The sequence below is a fragment of the Molothrus ater genome, chromosome 1 (genome assembly GCF_012460135.2).
Source record: "Molothrus ater isolate BHLD 08-10-18 breed brown headed cowbird chromosome 1, BPBGC_Mater_1.1, whole genome shotgun sequence".
NCBI classification, from domain to species: Eukaryota; Metazoa; Chordata; class Aves; order Passeriformes; family Icteridae; genus Molothrus; species Molothrus ater.
This window is the reverse complement of record NC_050478.2, coordinates 110,506,041-110,527,499: the sequence shown is the minus strand read 5'-3', so window position 1 is coordinate 110,527,499 and position 21,459 is coordinate 110,506,041. Positions and strand designations below refer to the sequence as shown.

General features: G+C 38.8%; 1 protein-coding gene across 3 annotated transcripts in view; it reads left to right on the top strand.

Annotated features, from left to right (window-relative positions):
- NOL4 (nucleolar protein 4) overlaps positions 1-21,459 on the top strand; it is a 187,822-nt gene that overhangs the window by 22,025 nt on the left and 144,338 nt on the right. For all 3 annotated transcript variants that reach the window (XM_054514520.1, XM_036402971.2, XM_036402961.2), the window contains exon 2: positions 12,895-13,044. In XM_054514520.1, the coding sequence (XP_054370495.1) occupies positions 12,895-13,044 (150 nt within the window). The remainder of the gene's footprint in view (positions 1-12,894; positions 13,045-21,459) is intronic.

Genomic DNA, 21,459 nt, shown 5'->3' with positions numbered 1-21,459 from the left:
ATATTATACATCATATCATATATCTCATATCATATCATATCATATCATATCTTATATATATTTGCATGCAAAGCTTAGTATATGGTAGTAAATTCATGGGCATGCCTGGATTAAGGCAGAGATTTGCAAGCATCTCATTAATAGGGAATCTTCAACTTGCAAATACTCTGATTGCCTGTCTTTCATCCTGTTGGGCGAATCTGGTTACCCACTCATTCAAAACACCAGTTCTTGCAGTACTGTTGGGCTAATAATGGTCCTCTTTATTATTTGGCTGTTTCCTTAATTCTGTTAGAAAAATAATCGGGGTGGTGGGCAGCATCATTAGTGATCAGAAGTGGGATGTACCTCTTACCTACATTAAAAACAAATTAGGTAGCTAATATCTATAAAAATTAGGAGGCTGAATTTACTCAATATAATAGAATTTTCAAAGTCAGTGTTGTAGTTACCATTGTTTTGAAATGTTTGCTGCTCAGGCATGCTCCAAATTTGATGCAGGAAAAGTTCTGAGTAAAATTAATATAACTGAACATCTAACCTCTCTCTATTGTGAATTTACAGTCCAGACACTGTCCATTTCAGTTTCAGAGCAACATAATAAAGGAAAATGATTCCATTTACTCTCCCATTTAATAATCATTGGTAGATGTACATATAAGACTGCAGAACATTTTAAAGAAAATTCACACAGAGGCCTTAGATACAGCCTTTTGAAGAAGGGCACTGCTATACAGTAAAGGCCTGAATGAGGGACACAACAAACATGAACTCATGGAATTTCAATGCCAGTGGCACAACTGACACAGATTTTGATTTCCAGCCCTCTGGTGAGTGTTGGTGCCTGGGCATGCCTGAGAGAACATTCACACAGTCCCTGTGGAAATTGCTAGCCATAAATCTGTTTAAGCCCTGGAAAAAGTGTTTGGACTGCATGAGGAGCTGCCAATGGAATGAGAGAGGAGCAAGGGGGAGAAAAAGTAAAAGTAGCAGGGAAAATGCATTTTATCTTAGTGCTTCTGTAGAAGTACCAGTGTTACTCCCACAAACATTTAAGCAGAGTATTCTTTAAGAAGGGCATCAGAAAAGGCAAGAAAGACTTTGGTTCATACAGTGCTTATTGTAAGGTTAATGTATCTTGTTCAGAGAAAAACTGAGTTAACTGGGTCTTCAAAGAAGTTCAGGGGGCTATTTGAAGTCATTGTATCCTTGTAGTGCATGACCCTACAGGCCCAATAGAATTTAGTGGGCTTGCCTGAAGGTCCATCATATGTAATATTAGCAAGTGTTTTCTACTAGAGCAACAGCTTCAATGTAATATCTGATACAGAAGAGTTTTCCTTCTAGAGGAGATTACCAAAAGGATTCACAGGGACTCCCTTTTTCAATCAGTGCCACCATTTTTCTCTGAGATTCTTTTTTTATCTATTTCATTTACATCAGTGTAACAAAAATTAGTTGGCAAGGTGAAACTGTAGATCAGTGTTGAAAATTTCTCCTAAGCAAAGTCTGGCTAGTATTGACTTCAGTGTACAGTAGCAGCATGTTTGTGCTGAGTGGTGGTATGAACTCCCCATCTGCAAATGTCAGCTTCCGAACTATCACGCTGGTCAGGACTGAACATATGGTGGAGCAGTGTTTTTCAAAACTTGGTTCTGCTGGCAAGGATTGGCCTCTTCATGCTGTAGACTTTGTTTATGGTTGAGGAAGGGAGGAAGGAGAAAAGGAAAAAAAAGTGGTATAAATAATCTGACTATCTGCAACAGTGCTTCCTCACAGAAACACAAGATTTTTGCATCTGGCACTTGTTGTTGCCTAGATGACCCAGGAGAGAAAAGTGTTGCAGGAGTGAAAAAAGTGATAGAGCTGGGGAAATGTAACTCAATTAAAGAAAAACTCAACAAATAAGTTATTGAAGAGCCCCACATAGGCCTGCTGAAGTAATTTCATAAAACCCGATCTGTGCACACACACATACAAATAGTAACAAAATTAAAAAAAAAAAAAGGAATATTCATTATTTGCCAATTAATTTAATTTGATGATATTTTTGAGGATACAAGCCTTCCCTCAGGTCTGAGGGAGAATGAAAAAACTTTTGTTTTTTTTCCTGTCTTTTTGGAAGGAAACATTTTATACTGCTCCATGAAGAATCTTCTTGAAGAACATGGTTAGATACTTGGCTCATGGCATTGATGGCTGCACCAAAAACTTATTGCCAATATCTGACATTATATTTACTACTTTTGTTTCAAACCTGGTAGAGAGATTGTGTACCAATGTTTTGCCTGTTTTTTCTGTTATTGTGCTGCTACATCTGAGAACAGACCCTAACCCCTACAGTTCCTACTTTGCTGATGTTTGTACATCATCAGCTGGCACTGTGCTGCTGCTGAGAGCCCATGAAGGCTGAAGTCAGTGACCCTGCATTCTGATTGTGCTGATATGACCCTGAGTCCCTTCTGTCCCTGGCCAGGTAACATTACCTGTGCAATTACAGAGAGCCCCTTGATAATCTGCTCATTTGTCCTTGCAGAAATCTAGAGGGATCTCCATTAGAGGCTGTTAATTTTTGCTTTAGGAGTGTTTAGTCTGGGAAGTACCTCTTTGCTCCCTGCAACAAGCAGCTTTTTTCCAGTGTGGGAAGTATGTTGGTAATGTGGTCAGAGAACCAGGCCACATGTGGAACATGGGTGCCCTGGAGACTTCTGTCCCCTTTGCCACTGCAGCTGGGGACAGTTGTCATTATTCTGCACTTGGCCTTGCAAGTGGGGCTGCTGAGCCAGTGCTTAGGCTGTATCAGCACCAAAGCTGTGCATGCAAAGCCACTGATCTTTTCCATACCTTAAGCTGCCTGTATAGCACCAGTGCAGCTTAAAATCTGATCCCCAGTGCCTTTACTGATGACATTAATGAGGTTACCAATTAATGGCACCTGATGGGCTGTTGTAGCAGTGGTTTTGGTGATGGAGACAGCTGTCCTCTGGGAGCTGTGCTGAGACCATGAACTCATTTTGTATAAGCAAGGGAACAGCTGTTGCAGAAACATGGATGGGAAAGATAAGGTCGCACGTTTCATCTCCCTGCCACCCCAAGGCTGTTCCTTGCCATAGGCAGCAGGTAAAAGGAGGAGGAAACAACTTTAGGGATAAAAACCATTGCTAGAGTTGCAGCCAGAGACCTAGACACAAAACCACTATATCCCATCAGCAGTCCTCTGATTCATCCTCTTTCCCTGACTTTTGAAATATTGGACCAATTAACTAGGATTTTGAAGCTTTTAAAAAATATTTTATTTAGACCTTTTGTCACTGTGCAGGGTTGATCTGTGGTGTGGTATGCTTTTGGCACTTCACTGCACTATGTAACACTTGGCACTTGCATTTCACATTATGTATTAAAAAAGCTCCCTCTGCCAACACCCTTACATCAGAGGTTTATGAGTACTTGGAATATAATTTTAAAATATATATATTTAATATATATAATTTCACAGGCAGCACTTTGGGGTAATGAGTTCGTATTATTTAATCTTCCCTTTAGTGTTAGGTTACTTTTGGTGTACAGTAGTTGCATTTCATCAGTCTGAAAAAAGGTGGCATTATAGATCTACATTGCATTCCCCTAGTGCTTGAATACCTGTAAAGTATAGCACACTTTAAATGATAATTGGGAGATTGCTCATTTTTGGAGCATGACAGGAATGTTAAGAGTTAACATTTAATTAGTAGCTTGTCCATTTCTTTTTTCTGAGCTGATGACAATACCTGATCTTATAATTTAGGAAAAAGCCCTGAACATACAAGCCTAAGCAGGCCCACAGTAGGATTCATACCCATTCATTTTAAAATCCCCTAGAGTAAAAAAAATTGAGGAGAATTAGTTGCTTTATCCTTGTATTCTTATTCAGGAAAAGCAAATCTTTTCATGCTCAGCAGATACAAAGAACTGTCTATCTTGAGACTAAAGGAAACTAAGTTTTGTATATATTATAATTGCTACTAACTTTTGGAAAGAAAGTTTCGTGGAAATTGCTGTAGAGTGTGCTGAGCTGTTGGAGTGGGGAGCTGAAGTCCCTTCCCTTTAAAACACTCACCAGGAGTAGCTGACCCTTCCAGATTAGCTGTGAGATTGAAAAGGCAGCTCCCCTGCCAAGCATTTAGCTTGGCATTGCAGTCTTTGCTGGAAAAGTCCTGGAGCAACTGTTTACAGCTTGGCAGATATAATTATCAGATAAAATGCATGAAGAGTAGAAAGACATGAAAAAGACAATGTCATTTCAGTATTCATACACTTAGTGGACACTTGTGCTTCAGTGAGTTGTTATCCTTCAATTTTTTTACTTAGTCTGATGGTGTGTTTACAGTTTTTTCAGCAGCTGAAGAAATCTGTACACAGAAAGATTACCTCCAACCTCAGAATATCTTTGAAATATTTTTAGTGTCTTAAGAGAAATCTTATAGTTATCTTAATACTTACCTCTATGGTCAGTTTTACTTTCAGTAAAAGAATAAAATGTTACTTTAATGGGATGAATTTTCACACATTTTCATCTTATTTCATGGTAGAACTGAAATGTTGACAGCTTTTTTATTTTAATCTACAATTTCTTAGAATTCATAGTATTACAGAAAATTCTGGTAGAAAGTCCTTATACCTAGATGAATCCTTTAATGAGTCATGAAGAAGGAATACCTGCATTAAAACTTTGGTCATGAATGTGAACTTAAACAAAAAAGCTTCAGTTAGATTTGGCTCTCTGTTCAGTTACCCTTGATGTCCAAGCTAGGTTTATCAGCTCTCAGTTGCTTAAAACTTTGAAGAAGGCAAGTGAAGTGTGCTGGATATTTCCAGACCTGTCATGAATATTTTCAAAAAAAATCAACTTCAATGTCAAAACTAAATTCTTTCTAATAGAATGTTAACCCATTAGAAAAGAGACAGTATCCTTCAGGGAACAGGAAATAATACAATCTGGTTATCAAAAAAAAAGAAATAGTTATTGCTTCTCTTTTAAAATATAAACTTCAGAAAAAAAACTTCTTTGAAACTTCCTATGATCAAAAATTTTTTTGAGACTATTTTTCAAAATTAGGAATTCACAAGTAAATTATAGTTAAGTTCATGTTAATAAAAATATGTAATTCAAGAAATTGCTTTCTTTTAAAATCTGCAGATTTTGTTTTTTTATTGTTATTATTACTATAAATTATAATTTTTCAGATTTGAAATGCAACTTGCAGGTGTTATATGTGCCCTTCCTCTCTCTCTCTGTGCAATTCTAGCTTTGGTTCGATTGGAATTGTCACATACATTTCACTCAATATAATGCATGTAGTGCCTGGGTTACTTTTTCATGTACTAAATACACAAACTCAACAAACTCTTGTAGACAGAATAGAGCATTACTTTGCTTTCTCTGTCAAAAAAAAAAGAAAAAGAAAAAAGGCCAGATGATATCAGACTGCATATAATCATGAAAGCATCATCTGTTGTTTTAACAGGCCAAGTAGGCAGGAATTTACTAGAGAGGGAGGCCTGTAGAAGGGCTAATGTGGCAAATAAGATCTGTTTCAGAATAAGTGTTTGTTCAGCTTCTTCCTGGTCTCCTGAGTTACACCAGGGCATGTGGTGTCCCTGAGCTAGATAGTCACATATCTTTCTCATCAGGTTGGATAATGTTCATCACAATATGAGTGTGTGAATAATCCTATCTTGTTGCCTTATTAAGGAAGGTATGCCAGCATTTATATTGGCATTGTAGTTTGGAAAATGAGTATGTCTTTGGAACAAAGCTCCTGACCATGCTTGCTGGGCTTTGTTTCACAGTGTAATATTTTTTCAGTATATAAACAGATTCCTTTCAGTGAAAGCAAACTGGCATTTGATAGACATGCACCTACTGGGTTGTGACCAGAATTGTGCCCATTGCAGAGGTCCAGGTTAGAGATATCCTGAAATTCTTATGAGCTCCTTGGCATCATGTGCTTTGCTCACAGATGTGCTGCTCCTGCGGTGACCTGCTTGCTGATAGAGATCCAGCTCGTGGTGTTTGGTTAGCCTGAAGCTAACCAAACCTCACAAACAGTGAAGTGTGACCCAGCTTCTGACCTGCTTTTGTTCAGAAGGATTGTGTAAATGTTTAAACATCAAAGGAAAAAATAATCAGGTGCTGAGGGAAAAAGGTATTCAGACCTCAGTTAAGAAGCAACTCTTAAATGTGAAGAGTGAACTGCAACCAGCACTCTGGCTGTCCACAGGGTTTCCTGCCATTCCTTCAAGGCTCTGAGTGCAGACATCTTTTTGAAATTATCTCTTGTTTCCCATGTCCATGCTTATTTTTGGTAGGAGACTCAAAAGTCAGTACATGCACTCCATGTTTTAGTTCAAATATTTTCTGCACTCTCACTGATGATAGATCTACCTTTCACAGAATGGGTCAGGTTGGGAGGGACCACTGTGGCCATCTGGCCCAACCTCTGTGCTCAAGCAGGGTCATCCTAAAGCACATGGCACAGGATTGCATCCAGACAGTTCTTGAGTATCTCCAGTGAGGGAGACTCCACACCCTCTCTGGGCAGTCTGCTCCATTGCATGGTCACTGCACACGAGTTCTTCCTCATATTCAGGTGGAACTTCCTGTGCATCAGTTTCTGCCTCTTACCATCCATATACACTTCTGAAGAAAGATGAGAAAGAAAAGTTTTTGCCCTTTAATATGGAAAGAGCATGAAATATTTATTGCAGAGACCACTGGCTAGGATATTATCCTATTCATGCCAAAGGAACCTCTGAAAGTACCCTTGACAATATTTTGTGTATTGTGAAATAATCTCTGGGCCTATTTTACCATGCTGCAAGGAAAGGCAGGTGACAGACCTTCCTTTCACAATTTGGCAAGTTGAGTTTCACAACCCATTCCCTCTACTTGATAGAGCTTAATTTAATGGAGCTAGTGATCCACACCAGATGATGGCCTCACCTGAAACAACTCAGTAGGATTGCCCTTTTGGGTGGTATATTTTAGACTTATATGACACCCAGTATTCACCCCTCACTGTTTATGGACAGAGATTTGGCTTTGGTGTTTTCCCATCATCTGGAATAGTTCAAGAGATAAAGGAGAAAGGGACTTCTGCTCAGTATTGATTTTGTGTATTGGTTGTTTTGAACTCACCTATCAAGCCAGTCCAGTAAGAGGACTTTTTGTCACCTTCAGCTTTCATAATGCACCAAAACTCTGTGTCTGTTGTTTGGTTTTAGTCTCTCATCTCAAAGGGTAAATTAATTTACCATTTTACTTCACTTTATTCTCTTTGTTTTCATGATCTATATCTGCAATTAGTTTGACTCATTGCTGCCATATCCTAGCTTATTTTTTTAGTTCTTGTAGTGTATGTTTTTTCTAAAGGGAGAACTTGTCAGCTGGAAATGGTTTTGGTGTTTCTGTTTTAATATAACTCTGATTTTTCCTGTCTCCATCTGCTGGCAAAAAATGAGGTTTGCTGTTCAAACATGATATAATGAGGAACAGAAACTGTAAATTTAAAATAATAAATAACCCTTTTGCTATTATAGACATTTTCCATTTGGAAATGGATAGAAATGATCAATTTTATTTATTTTAGGCTACTTAGTAATAGCTACCAAATACTAGTAACTTTTGCTCTTTTGTGGATTTTCACTGTGCTGACAGGAATGAGTCAGATATTCAAATGGATGTACTCATAACCTGGGAGTTCAAATACATGGGCTGATTAAAGTAATTTGTTCATTTCTATGGGAGTAAGAGGCATTATAAAATGCTCATCCCTATTTTAAATATCAATATATTTTGCAGTTATTTTACTGGACAAGCAGATAAAGGAAATAATGTAAAATGGGATTTTCAATTTGTTAATTTGTTTTGAATTATTTCTGCAGACAGATATATAGGGTTCATCAACTACCATTGCTTCCTCCTACCACTTTCCATACAAAATTTTCATATCTTGAAACCTGAGGGAGTAAAACATCTACATACAATCATGTCAAGAGCTCATTATGCATGAACTAACAATGCATAGGGCTATGAGCAAAACTTTTTGTTTATTCAGAGTATGGTGTTTCAGTCAGCAGACTTTTTTTTCATCCAGAGGAAATTCAAAATGTGGTACGAGTCAGCAGAGGTGTGGGGACATAAATGAGCTTTAACCCTGTTGCTCTCTGAACTGATTATATGAGAAAATTGTTACACATCATATTTCTGCATTCAAAGCAGTCTTAGATTTATCTGTGATTTATATAATGTAATGAAATATTTAGGTGCATTGTTATTTGCATCTACTCCTAATGTTTTGTAGGTGCTTCTGGCTTTGATGCTTTTACAACAGAGGTTTTTATAGACCTGAACATTTTCTATAAAACTACCAACGAAGAATTTCCTTTTATTTTCTATTTCTGTCTATCATGCCTTTATAGGAATATTTTTCAAACACTGTCAAGATGCTGATAGTTATATTCATTCACAAAGCAAGAGGATGTTTTATGAGACCTATTTCCTCCTAGAAATTTCAACAGGAGATGGGGCAGCAAGGAATTACAAGCACTCTTGTTTCAGTGGCATTAATTTTAAAGGCTTGTATTAAATTATTTTCTCCTCTGCAAAGTAACTATAAAAATGACAACCTTTCATTTAATAGATATTTTTGCTGCCTTAAGAGTTTTATCTATTTGCTTTACTGGCAAACTTTCTTCCTTTCTTTACTGTGACAAGCACTGTAGGTTCAACCTCAATAAAAGAGACTGCCTGTCTCCCCAGCCATCCTGGTTCATAGGGATCCTTAGCACTTTCTGGGAGGTGCACAACTCTCTGTAAAATTCACTTCTGTTCAGAAACTCATTCTTTGTCTAGATAGCAAAAAAGAACCAACCCTGAGGAAACAACTTTAATCTCAGAGTACAAATGGATTTTGTAGTGCTAAAAATGAAAGGAAACATTTCTTTATTTGTATCTTAAGAACACAGAAAAATCTCTGGATATACATAAAACCAAGAGTAAACAGGAAAAGCTGTAATGCAAAGAGTAAAATGAAGTAAAATCTCACTGATAGAGATTAAAACCATTCCAGCAGCTATGAGGATGAATGTAGTTTGTCAGTGTGTGTCACACTGCTGGCCAGAGAGGCATCTGAGAAAACTGGTTTAGAACAGGGCATGGCACACCTCAGTGATGGCTGAAAGGAGAGGGATGAAATGGCCTGAAATATTTGACAGTCTAAGTTTAATGCTTGAAGTAAAGCATTCAGTGAGGCTTCCATTCCTAAGTCATTTCTGAAAGTGAGGCTTGGACCCTTTGCATGCTGAATAAAAGTCCTAAAAATACCTCAGTGATTTATAAATATCCTCCTTGCTATTCCAGAGTTGTTACTGCCCAACTCACTTTGAAAGTGGCATTTAAGCTTCCTAGAATTATCAAGAAGAAACTCAATTAATATCTAGTCTACCCAAGACAGGATTTACTCATAGTATCCCTGACAGATTTTTGCCTAACCTGGTCTCAAAATCCTCCTATGATATACATCCCACAGCCTCCCCAGGCAAACTGTTACTGAGCTTGACTCCACATCAATAGTAAGTTTTTCCAAATGTCTGACGTAAATCTCCCATTCTGTGGTTTAAGCCTATTACTTGTCCTGTCCCTTATGGACATTTCATAGCCTTTCAGTCATGGGAATAGCATTATGATGCATTCTCTCATTCAGTTTTTTTTTGGCCTGAGTTGAAGCTAAAAACCTGTCCCCTTAGGCACTGTGAAAATTTTTACCCAAAGTCAGCTTATAAAGCAGAGCTGCTTTATTAATGCCTTTATAAAATAGCAATTTCATGATAAAAGTGTAGAATAATGGCATATGGCAGGAAAGCCTGATACAACTGTGTCCACTTCAGAGACTTCATGGTTTAAATGGAGATTTGAGGTTTTACAATTTTTACCTATTGGGATGTCAATATGGAATATCAAAAGTGGCAGTAAGTAGCTACCTTATTCAAATCACTCATCTGGTGCATTTCTTCTGCAGCTGAGGCCTATGGCTCTGCCCAGTGTTGTGTGTTGCTGGATGAACTGAGCAGGTCCCTCACAGCACCTTGGCACCTTCTGCAGCACTGCAGATGTTCTGAATCAAGGTCTACCTCATTGTCTTAGACAGCACCAAGCAGGATGAAGCCAACTCAGTGATGTCCAGGCTCCACTAGATAAAGTTGCAGATGTAGATATTTAATTACACCCCCTGAAGCAGTTTCTACTCTGTTTAAGCCTTTTCTTTCCTATCCTTTTTGATTGAAAAAAGTTTGGAAAGTTTGTATTCATTTTCTAGCACTTCAATTAGGAGTCATGACAATTTGTGCAGACTTTACTTCTGTGTATTTTTAGAAGTACTACCAATGCTTATTGATTTAGTCAGCTACATGGAGAAATATCCCTCCAAGAGCACCCCCAGCTCATACCTGCCAGCCTTTGGGTGTCCATGTTTGGGGAGGGACGTAGGAGGACCATTAGAGAGAGCACTGCACACTATGGCCACCAAAAGCAGCAAACTGAGCTTCATTTCCGAGCTTCTTCTTAAATGTATTCATAATGTTTGCATGTGTCAGCTCTGCTGAGGTGGCATCTCAGGTTTTAAATTAATATTGTTGTAATGCATTTCTTTTTAATTAAAAAAGAGAGCTCCCTTGTAGGAAATTTCATAAAATAAAACTAATTAGTAATAAACAGATTAAATCTTTGTCAGTTAATCAACACTATAAACTTCTGAGTATTTGGAGAGCAGTGTGAGATAACACTGTCGTCATAATAAGAGTGTTTGAAATCATCAGGGATCCCACTGTGCTGTTTGGGTGGTGAGAAAATAATGATTGAAGATGGGCTCCCCTACAGCGCTCACATGTGAATTCCCCCAAAGATTAAAGCTGAAAAGATCTGAATTTGATGTCGGCTCTATCTCTAAAGCAATTTTTTTAAAGAGTAGGCAATGGTGGTGGATAGTGCCAAGCAAATTCTTAACGATGCTTAAACCAAAACCTGTCACAACACCACAAAGTTTTTGAGCTGGTGGTCAGTGACTGATCGTGGGCTGGGAGCTTTGCAGCTTTCTCAGAGCAGCTGTTCCCAGCAGATCTGAGGCTCTAACCTGTGGTGGAGATTGCCCTGCAAATTTCTCACGTTCTTCCACCCTCAATCCTCAACACAGTCATTTCCATCAGAACTGTGGCAGTCCTCTCATGGCACTTGGGCCAGGGTTCTGCCCAGGTCCATCTGTCTCCTGGGGATAAAGAATGCAGTGGGATAGATCATGTAGCTTTGGGCAGGGACCTCTCTGAAGAAAGCTGGGCATACTAGAGCAGGAGAGGGCATAGCCTGTCTGGTAGTGTATCAACACCTCATAACCCACTGTCACTTGGGATAATGCACATTTAGAAGGTTACGCTCTAAAGGCATTGACATTTTCTCCTTTGCTACTAGGAACGTGTCAGAGCTCCTCACTATCACCCTGTGGGGTTCTTTGGAGCCATTGGGATTATTTGGGTTCTTCCTTTGAAATATATGGAAAATTTAGGTGGGCTGGAATAAAAATAAGGGGAGTGAGAAAAATGAATCACATTTGTCCACATACAGCAAACTTAGTGGAGTGGGTTAGCAAGAAGTTGTGATCTGAGGAACAGCAAGTGGGAGTCATACAGAATTATCTTTTAATTTCTCATCTTTGTCTTTATTTGGTCACTGCATCCATAATTACATGTGTTTTGTCATAGAAGTGCCCATGTAAATCAGTTTTGTTGTGGCATGAATTAAATGAGCAGTAAAATACATTCAGTTTGGAACACTGTTATTGCTTAAAATACACAGTGAATGTTAGATTATACTGCTGCCTCCAAAGATCTAAATTTGAATACAGTGTTGGAGTACAAGTGAATTGGTCATTCTTATTTTATTTTTCATATACTGGTGTTGTATTAAAAACTGCAGCCTGCTTGATAGATGTCTATTCTGGAAAAATGAGAGTCCCGGTTCCTGCTCCTTCATTAGAACTGAGTCCATAGGCAGCTGTAAAACCAACAAAACCTCATGTGGATGGTTCTGTTAAAAAGGTGGGAGCTGAACTGCACTGGTTAATTTCAGAGACGTTGGGGACTGTTTCTTTTCAGAAGTCTTTAGCTACCCTGACACTATTACTTTTGAAAATCAGATGCTAGGTGTTCTCACTTTTCCACTTCTTCCAACTGGACATCTGTGTGCAAAAGTAGAAACTATTTAAAACACCCCTTTCTTTTCCTCATATTGTAGTGCGTCTTCATGTAGTATGTCTTCATATAGTATGTCTTTGCAATTTTTGCAAGGGCAAATTGTTTATAACAACTTCCTTCATATTTATAATTACAACCAGCTCTTTGAATTAAAACCTTTTATTAAACATCTTTATGAAATACTCAGCACAGATTTACTGGGGGGTGAGAGAATAACAGAGCTGTTGCATCCTTGCTAACCACCACATAATGCATTTTTGTGCCATGTGTTCTTGGGACAGCTTCTGCCTTTGAATTGTGTTTCTGCGTTTGGAGAAAGAAGCACAGATAGTTTTTGTTTTGGTTTTTTAAATACTGGAGTGGAAGATCACTTCCTATCAAGAGGCCAAATGCCCTGGTTTGGCAAAATGGGCTGCTTACAGGGGTGATCCTTCTGATCACACAGCTTTCCTACAATACTGCGTCTGTTATTTGCATGGTGGGTGATCTTCAGATATTAATGGGTCTTTAACTCACTTCTAAAAAAGGACAGTGTGTCTCATGATTATCATAGTTTGTCTATTCATCTTGTCTCCCTTACTTTTTCTCTTCTTTTTTTTTTTTCCTTTTCAGGATGGAGTAGGTGTAGATGAGAAGCTGTCTTTACGGCGGGTGGCCGTCGTAGAAGATTTCTTTGACATTATCTATTCCATGCATGTTGAAACTGGGCCCAATGGAGAACAAATCAGAAAACATGCTGGACAAAAGAGAACCTATAAAGCAGTAAGTACAAAAAACAGCTTAAAGTGAGCATGAGTCTCTAAAAATGTGAGCTATTTGGGTTTAGTCACATGGCTTGAGATTTGTGGGGTTTTTTTCCCGACTAGATTAGTACTGACACTGTCACTCTCAAATTGGTTTTAGAGATCTTTCATTAGTGCATGAAAACATATTGTTTAGAAATCACGTTTGCTGTATAATAAGGGCCATATGCACTGACTTCACTAGACATTCTCTCATTGGTACAAGAAGAGAATTTGCTATTTCTATAATGGTTTCTAATAGCTCTGTATTAATTAATTGCTATTAAATGGATGAAGTGTTAAAGCAGACTTAGAAGGTATTGTCACAACTTGGCTAAATGGATTCCTGTGTTTCAGCATATAAATGAAGGTGCCTTATAGGTTATTGCCACAGACTAAGTGATACCTAATGATTTAATGGTATGAAAACTTGTACATGTCCTAAATTCCAAGGGCTGGAAAACTACTAGGTATAATAATGAAAGTGTTGAGGAGGTACCTCTCATTCTTGCATAAACTGGCTGAGTAGAGAGAAAGTAGTATTTTAAAAATTTTAATTGCATCATAGTCCTAAAATAGCTATAAATGGTTTTTGTGATTAGTGACACAAATATAACGCTTTGCTGTCCTATGGAGATTAATGAAACATTTGCTGCACTCTCCCAAGGTGCTTAAAATTCATGGTCTTGCCTGGATTTGGGTGACTAACTTTCCATGTGCAGGGCTGTGATAATGACAGGCACACTCAGAGGTTGATCCTGACCCACCTGCCCAGCTGTTTCCAGTTGCTGAAGCACCAGGGGCTCTCCCAGGGTGGCAGGGCAGGGGTGCCCAGCCAGGTCCCATCACATACCCCTGACTGACCTGCAGGGCATCCAAGGCACCTCTCCCCCTGGTCCCAGTGGGATGTGGGTGGCAGGGAGCTGTGGACAGGGCCCTGAGGTGACCTATCACCCTGAACACAGTTCTTCATCTTAAAAACAGCCTGGGGTTATGTGAGCTGTTTTTTATCAGAGGTCACCAGAATATGGGGAAGCTCCAGCTTTCTGATTCAATTTTGGCTGTAAGAAACGGCTGGTTTTCCATTACTGTTTCTTTCACCCTTATAGCAATCTTTTCTCTATATCTGTGAATCCCTTCACAGATATTTTATTTATAGGCCATTTCAGATGGTTTGTTGAGGGATAAGCTCTTGGCAAAATTTCTTATAATTTGTTCCCAGAGGTATTGACCTTAAGATAGACATATGAAGACATCTTTTATCTGGGTGTGCTTTTGTAGGGCTTGGAGTGTTATTTCAGGGTGATCTAACGCAAACTCTCTAAATTAATCTTCACCTGGCACCTCAACCATTTTGATACTTCATTTTCTCTTTCAGAAAGCATTAGAAAAGTGATATTTTCCATTGACCTTTCTCTTACTATTTTGTTTTACCTCAGTAGGCTGTTCAAAGATATAGGTCACAAATCTCTTAGAATAATATACAGCTATAAGGAATGCTGCCAACTGTAAATACAGTACTTCAAGTCATCATCCCACAAATGTGTGCCAAGTATAATATTTACTACTGTAAGAATCCCATGATTGCAGGTCAGATAAGAAATTTGTTTATTGTGAATAGCATAAAAGACTAGTGTATCTTTGGTGAGAAGAACTATTTGTGCAGATTCAGTAGCCTACACAGTAGTTTCATCTATTGTCAACTTTTATTGCAATTGAGACATGAGCTTGTTGCATCTTTAAGGGTGCCAAAATGTAAGTTTTTGTCAGTCTGCAATATTTGTGCATTCATTTAATTGTATATTAATTTGTCAAGGGCATTGAGTTGCCTTTCCCAGTGAAGATTCACATATATAATTTTGAAAGGCTTCCATAGATTAAAAAAATGGAAAAAAGACTCCAGAAGAAAAAAAATTCAATTCTTGCTATCTATTCTGACATAAGAATTAGGTTAAGTAAACAGGCATCAAACCCCCAGAACTTCTGGGGAAAGGCATGCTCCTTTACTGGACCTGTCCATGAAAATGCCTTTAGTAAAATTAAGAGCTATAGTGTCAGTCTGTTCCAGGAAGCCATGCAGTATCTACCTCCTCTGTGGCACTGTAAGGAGGAATAAGGTAATATCTCAGGTAACTGTCTCCCAAAACATTTTACTTTAAAAGCTTTATAAATCAAACTGAAGTACTTTGGCGGGGTTTAATTTCATTAAGTGAATCTGGAACAAGATTAATTTAGTCTCGTTTCTTTATTCACGTGTCAGAAGTGAATCATCCCTGAGATCTCTGCATGTATTTGTCATACATAAGTATTCACCAAATGGTTTGAGTGAAGAACTTTTATAGGAGATGTGCTTCACAAACTCTTTGCTACAATTGCTATTTGTAATTCACCCCTGGCATGATCTAGTCACAGTGCTTCCATTCTCTCACTAGATAACCTAAAAAAACCTTTTAACAGAGAAATTATGGAAAGAAAACACTACAAGTTTGGTATGAAATTCCTGAACTTCTGAAGTTCATGAATACTGTCATGGATTTTCAGTACCTAAGTATTTCTGAAAAATTAATGGCACAGCCCTTGAGAATTGCAACATATTGATTTTAGGTAATTAATTTGCTTATATGTGTGTGAGTCTTGTTTTCAATAGTAAACCTGCTCCACTCAAAGTTTTGAATATGCTCAAGAATGATTGGAAGGGTAATGAAATTGTCAAAGGTGACTTAATTAACTACTGTCTGCATTTACATGGAGTAACAAATTTGGTATAGTTAGAGTCTTTTTAATTTTTGATAGAGTCACCCTGGGTGCTGGTGTGCTAAAATACATCAGAATGTCTCCCTAAAAATGTGTTCAGAACACTTGACAAACTCATTTAGGGAATCTGCACTGCCTTGTTTATGTTAACTGCATGGAAATGCATGATATTTTTACAACTGATTGATTTGTGTGGAACTTCCTACACTGGCACTGTGCAGGAAGAAAAATAGGATGTGGTACTTGAGACCTCTTAAAGAGCAGAGTACTGGAAAGAGCCTTTCCATTTTAATTGGGGCAGCAATGTACCAAGCTCAAACTTTAGGATTTTTGGCACAGACCCTCTAGATAAATTAGGAAAGCATCTGTCCTTCAATATTTAAGTTTAGGATAAGGTCCCATTCTCTCCTCTGCACACTAAAAGACCAGAAGGGAATTGCATCAACTCTGTGTGTATGATGTGGGAGAGTAACCTTGAAAATATGCAAAACAGGAGGCGTGTCCTACTTAACTGGCAGGTTTTGTGTTCATTTTGGGTACCTGACTTGTATACAAGGTAAGATTGATGTACTGTGTTCCTTGCCAGTATAACTTTAGGTAGATCTATACCAGCAAATAATCCAGACATGGCTTATATATGTAAAATGAAACCAAGAACTTTAAATCATATCCAAAGTATGCCAGACTAGAGGAATAATTAATGTGGTGCTTTTAATCTCAGCTACTTTTCCAGTTCCCAGGGAAGTTTACAAACAGGGAAAACATTGAGGATCTTGATCTGGGGGATAATTCCCTCACAAAGGCAGGATATGTGACACAAGGCCTGGCCAAGTCGCTTGCTCAGCAGGGGCACAGGTGACTCGGAAGATGCAGAAGGTGAGAAGAGCATGTTCCTCAGGGCAAGGGAAAGCAGTGGTGCCCAAAGAGGTCCATGCTTGTCCTGCATTCCCCTGGGTGCTCTGCTGGGCCTCACAGGAGGTGGAGTGAAATGCTGATGCCAGCAGTGTTGTCAGGAGAAAGCACGGGGATCTCGCGGGGGTATCTCCGCTAGCAGGTGCTGCCACAGCTCAGTGTCTAAGAGGAACTCTTTGCTTTGGGGTGGTGCTTTTCACTCTGTGCTCAGGGAGTTATTTTTGTATAGACATCCCACTCTGAAAGGAGAACTGTGGCATCAAACTGGGATGGGGACGCATGGGAGAGAAGTGTTCAGGAAAAGAATCCATCTGGTGTATTTGGGAAAGGCATGTAACAAGTACATAGCAGGCTTTCTGTGCCTTTGTAGAACTACATTTCTTGATTTAAACTATTCATCTGTGTCTACAACTTAAATACAAGTGCTGAGGGGTATATCAGAGGTGGGAGTAACTGGGAAAAGTTGTGGCTACAGTAGCAGCATAATGCAACAGGCTCAAGCTGTCAGGACAACTCTGTGATTCAGTGCAAACCAGGAAAAAATAGCCTTATTACACTTTTCAAGAAGTGCAAATGGTCTGTGATGAGGCTGGCAAGCTAAAACATCTGTGTTACTTCTCATGCCCAGCTATTGGTACTGTCAGGCCAGACAAAATGATTTAGGCCCTATATTTCAGAATAGATTTGACTTTCCTTACTCTGTTTTGATATCCTTAAAAAAGGCAATAGATTTTCATTAATTTAAACAATTGAGAAGGTTCCTCATTTCTCTGTGTTATATCTGGACACATTTTCCCACAACTAAGTGCATCCTCTAGCTGAGAGCTGTGCATAAGTCTCATAGCTACCTTAAGCACCTTTAATTCAATGTAGATATTCTACTTGAATTTTTTAACTATGAAGGACTATATCTGTCTGTTGAGTCTGTGAGTCTCTGTGCAAAATCTTGAAATATTACAGCAGTGAAACTTGAATTGTGAGTGAGGGTTGTCATGTCTGAGCAGGTGAAATGGGTTGGTTAATTAGAATCCCAACCCATAAATGAAAAAAGAGCCACTGGGCTGATGAGCTGGAAGAAGCAGGCTTGTAAAACACGGGGAGATACTAATGTGTCAAGGGAGAGCAGCCTGAGACAAGGCTCTCATCAGATAGGTAGTACATAAATGTATAACATCTGAGGCATTAACAGGAGCCTTTAAGATGTGGGGTAATATCTGGGGTCTTGTGCCTCATCCAGCTGTTTCAGTTATAAATGTTTCTTGATTTTGGATCAGGATTGTGAGTGGCTTCCCATCTCTCCTATCAGCCTAAGAAAAGCCTTGCTGAGACTGAGAAACAGGGGGTTACTCTTTTTCCCTCCCAAAACAAGAATGTGCCTGTGAATCCCCTGTGAGCATCACACTGAGTGTGTTTTCCTCAGAGAATATTTTTTTGACAGGTTGCTCTGTGAGATAACATCATCTCCTTCCTGATCAAACAGGGCTGAAGTAGGTTTGGGGCTTGGCTGGTTTCTGTACAGGACAGACCTTGTACTTGGGGAAGTAGAAGAACTTGTGCAGGGCCCTAGCATGCCTAAATTCTTGCATCCACACCATTCTTGTATGCATGGCAAAACAGCCAAGCCCCGTGCACTTTTACTCTATGAGCTTGTTCCTGATTCTTTTCAGGGGGTGAGTGTTCAGTGTCCTGGCAATTGTCCCACTAGCAGGTGTTTCCCATTGCTTCCCTCACAGAGAACAGTTTTTGCTAGATGGAGAGAGAAGGGAAGGGAGCTGTGAAGTGCAAGTTTAGCACATGAGGGAACAGCATTTCCCACAGTGTAGCGGGGTAGCGAGCTCTTGCTAAAACTCCCAGCAGTGCTAGATCTGATTTCCTGTGTCAGCCCTCTATTCTGACCTCTTGCTGAGGAAAGGAGAGGGCTTCCCTTGGCTGGCTTGCCCTCCTGTCATCAAGAAACCAATTTCTGCCACCTGGTTTGATGGCTGTGGGCCCAGGACAGATTACCATCTTCCCTCTATCCCTATCTTTCTCTCTCTTTCCCTCCTCCTGGAGGCTTCTTTTGATCATCTTTCCCCCTTTACCCTCCTTAATTAAAAAAAAAATACAAGCACACATGTAAAATCTCTATTCTGACACATTGTATCTTCCAGACTACACATACACCCTCCATGTTAATTCTTTAGAGGTTAATAGGTTCACTTGCAAAATTTCACTCCTCTCCTCACACTTGTCTTTCCTACTCTGCCATATGTGTCCTAAAATCTGCCTTTCAGTTTAGGACTTGTTAAATTTCCAAGCAAAAATTTAGCTCTGAAAGCTACATCATCACAACATCCTGCACTTAAATCATCTGAGTATGGGAGAGCAAAAAGGAAACTTTGCTTGTTTTCCCTGCCTGTAGTGATGCAGTCAGAATGAAATAGGCTTCTCACAGACAATTAGGACATTCCTTGCTTAGCTCCAATGTTAATCAGATTACATGCTCAGGTAGTGGATTACTTTTCTGTGCTAGTTGTGCTCTTCATGGGATCCAGTAAAGAAGCCTGGACAGGCCTTCACTGCTGCATGATGCTTTGGATGCAGTCGTATATGTCAAAATATACCAAAAACTTTTTGTTAATGGTGAAGTAAGATCATAAAAAGCTTTGACTCTGAAACCACTGGAGTCAACTCACTTTCCTCTCAATTCAGAGTTAAAGCCAAATATATGTAGATGTGCATGGACTGTATTGTTAGGAAATGCTTGCTTCTTATCTTATAATTTCTGAGGCTAAAACAAACCCTGTGTAATTTTTGTGGTTTTTGCTTAATGCTCTGGAAGTTCTGTTTCTTCTTCATATATCTTTACAATGTAAAAAGGCATATAGCTATAATAGCTATACCTAGTATGCAATATCTAAACACAAACCTGCTAGAATCTGCTGTTTTTCTGATTTCTCCATGATACAGAACACATCCAGTTATGAGATAACACATCTCTACAAGCAGCAGAAGATGTACTTATGTGCAATAAAAACACAAGTAAGAGTAAAGAATCCCATAGGGATATTTCTAGAGCTTATATATTTGAGAAAAGTATAGTTATAATATTTTTTAAAGTCAATCCAAGTAATTTTATCAATATGGTAAATCAGCACTCATTGGTCTTTGATGGGAAGGGGCATGTGCATTAGAAGTTTCTTGGAAGTCATGCCAAAAATATGACAGTCTGATTTGTCAGAGTATGAATGTAAATAAGGCAATATCCCCCACTTCTTTTTTCTGACTATTTTTTCTTAAAATGTAGAAGCATGTTCATCTTTGAATCTTTTTTTTTTTTTTGCATGGATTTACAATAAATGCATATTCTTTTGCTATATATTTTATTAGCTAATAGCCTTGAGAAGAGGGCTAGAAGCTGGGCCAGTGAAGGCAGTTAGAGGATACAGCATCAGCAAGGGCTGAGTCATTACTTCCTTCTTTTGGATTGAGTAAAGGACAGAAACAATTTTTCCTGATGAAATCAGACCACTCAGGTATTTTTGTGTAATTACTTAGAAGGTGTCATAGGCCTCCAGGTTGTTCTCTGAAACACTCACATGCAAGCCAGCCCCATGAATTACATCAGTTCAGTCTTGTGCATAACCTGGTAAACTCTACAGAGAGCTGAAATATGGGATTTTATGTTCAGCCTTGTGCTAATTTGGTTGAGCATTTCTTGGCTACAGCTGGTTCAGAGCTCGGCCAGAGCAAGTGGCTGTCTGCATCTTATAAAATAGAGATGAAAGGCAAACAAGGGTCTGCACTGCTGGGGGTGTGAAATTGTGCAGTTGGGGAGTGAGAATTCATCAGCTTCCTGGCAGTGAAGTGGAGACACCTTTCTTTTCTATGTATTCAGGCAACAAGAAAAAGGAATGTTGTGGGCTATGCTCCTTATGTATCTCTTTTAATGTGATTCCTGTTGTGTTATGGAAATTTATACAGTCAGAAGTCTAGGAATGTCAGTGATTGATTCAAATTATAAAATAAACAGGGGAGGAAGTTGGTGAAATCTGGAGTTATTTAGGGAAGGGCATCCTTAAAACTGTGTTGCAGTGGGAGGTTGGAGACACGAGCATCTGCTCTATGGACAAATTTAGTTATAAAACCCAGTTCCCTTCTAGTCAGTGGAGCAGACCTATCAAATCTAGGCCTTAGCTCACTTTCTCTCCATGGAGGAATTTCATCTTGTTTGAGCAGAACTGGAATTTTGACAGAGATGCTTGATTAGAATAAATGGAGCGTTCCTATCGAATGCAGGGGACTAATGAGTCCATTGGTAAGCTCCATTAATTTCAATACAGTGCTAAACATGTTAAATGTTGTAAGAGAGAGGTTGCTGTGTATGTGCACTTTCCAATTTTTTCAATACTGAATTCTAGCTGGTTTTATGTTCTTTTTTTAATTTCCATAAAGCATGAGTATAACCAGTGTTTTCATGTTTGGAAAGGTAAATAAGCATCTGTTCTGTGGGTATAAAAAACAGGAAAAAATAATCTAAAAATGTATTTTTAGTAGGACCTCCCATTCAAAAGTGGCTTCATTTAGTGCCTTAATTTTCAGAAAAGGTGTTTCAGACCCAGAAAAAATCTTTGCCAGTTTTCATCACAATATTTGCTTTAATACTAATTCTCTTCTCCCTCCCCAATAAGATTTCCATTATATAAGAAAACAATAACAATAAACAGCCTAAACCCAATGTTATAGACAT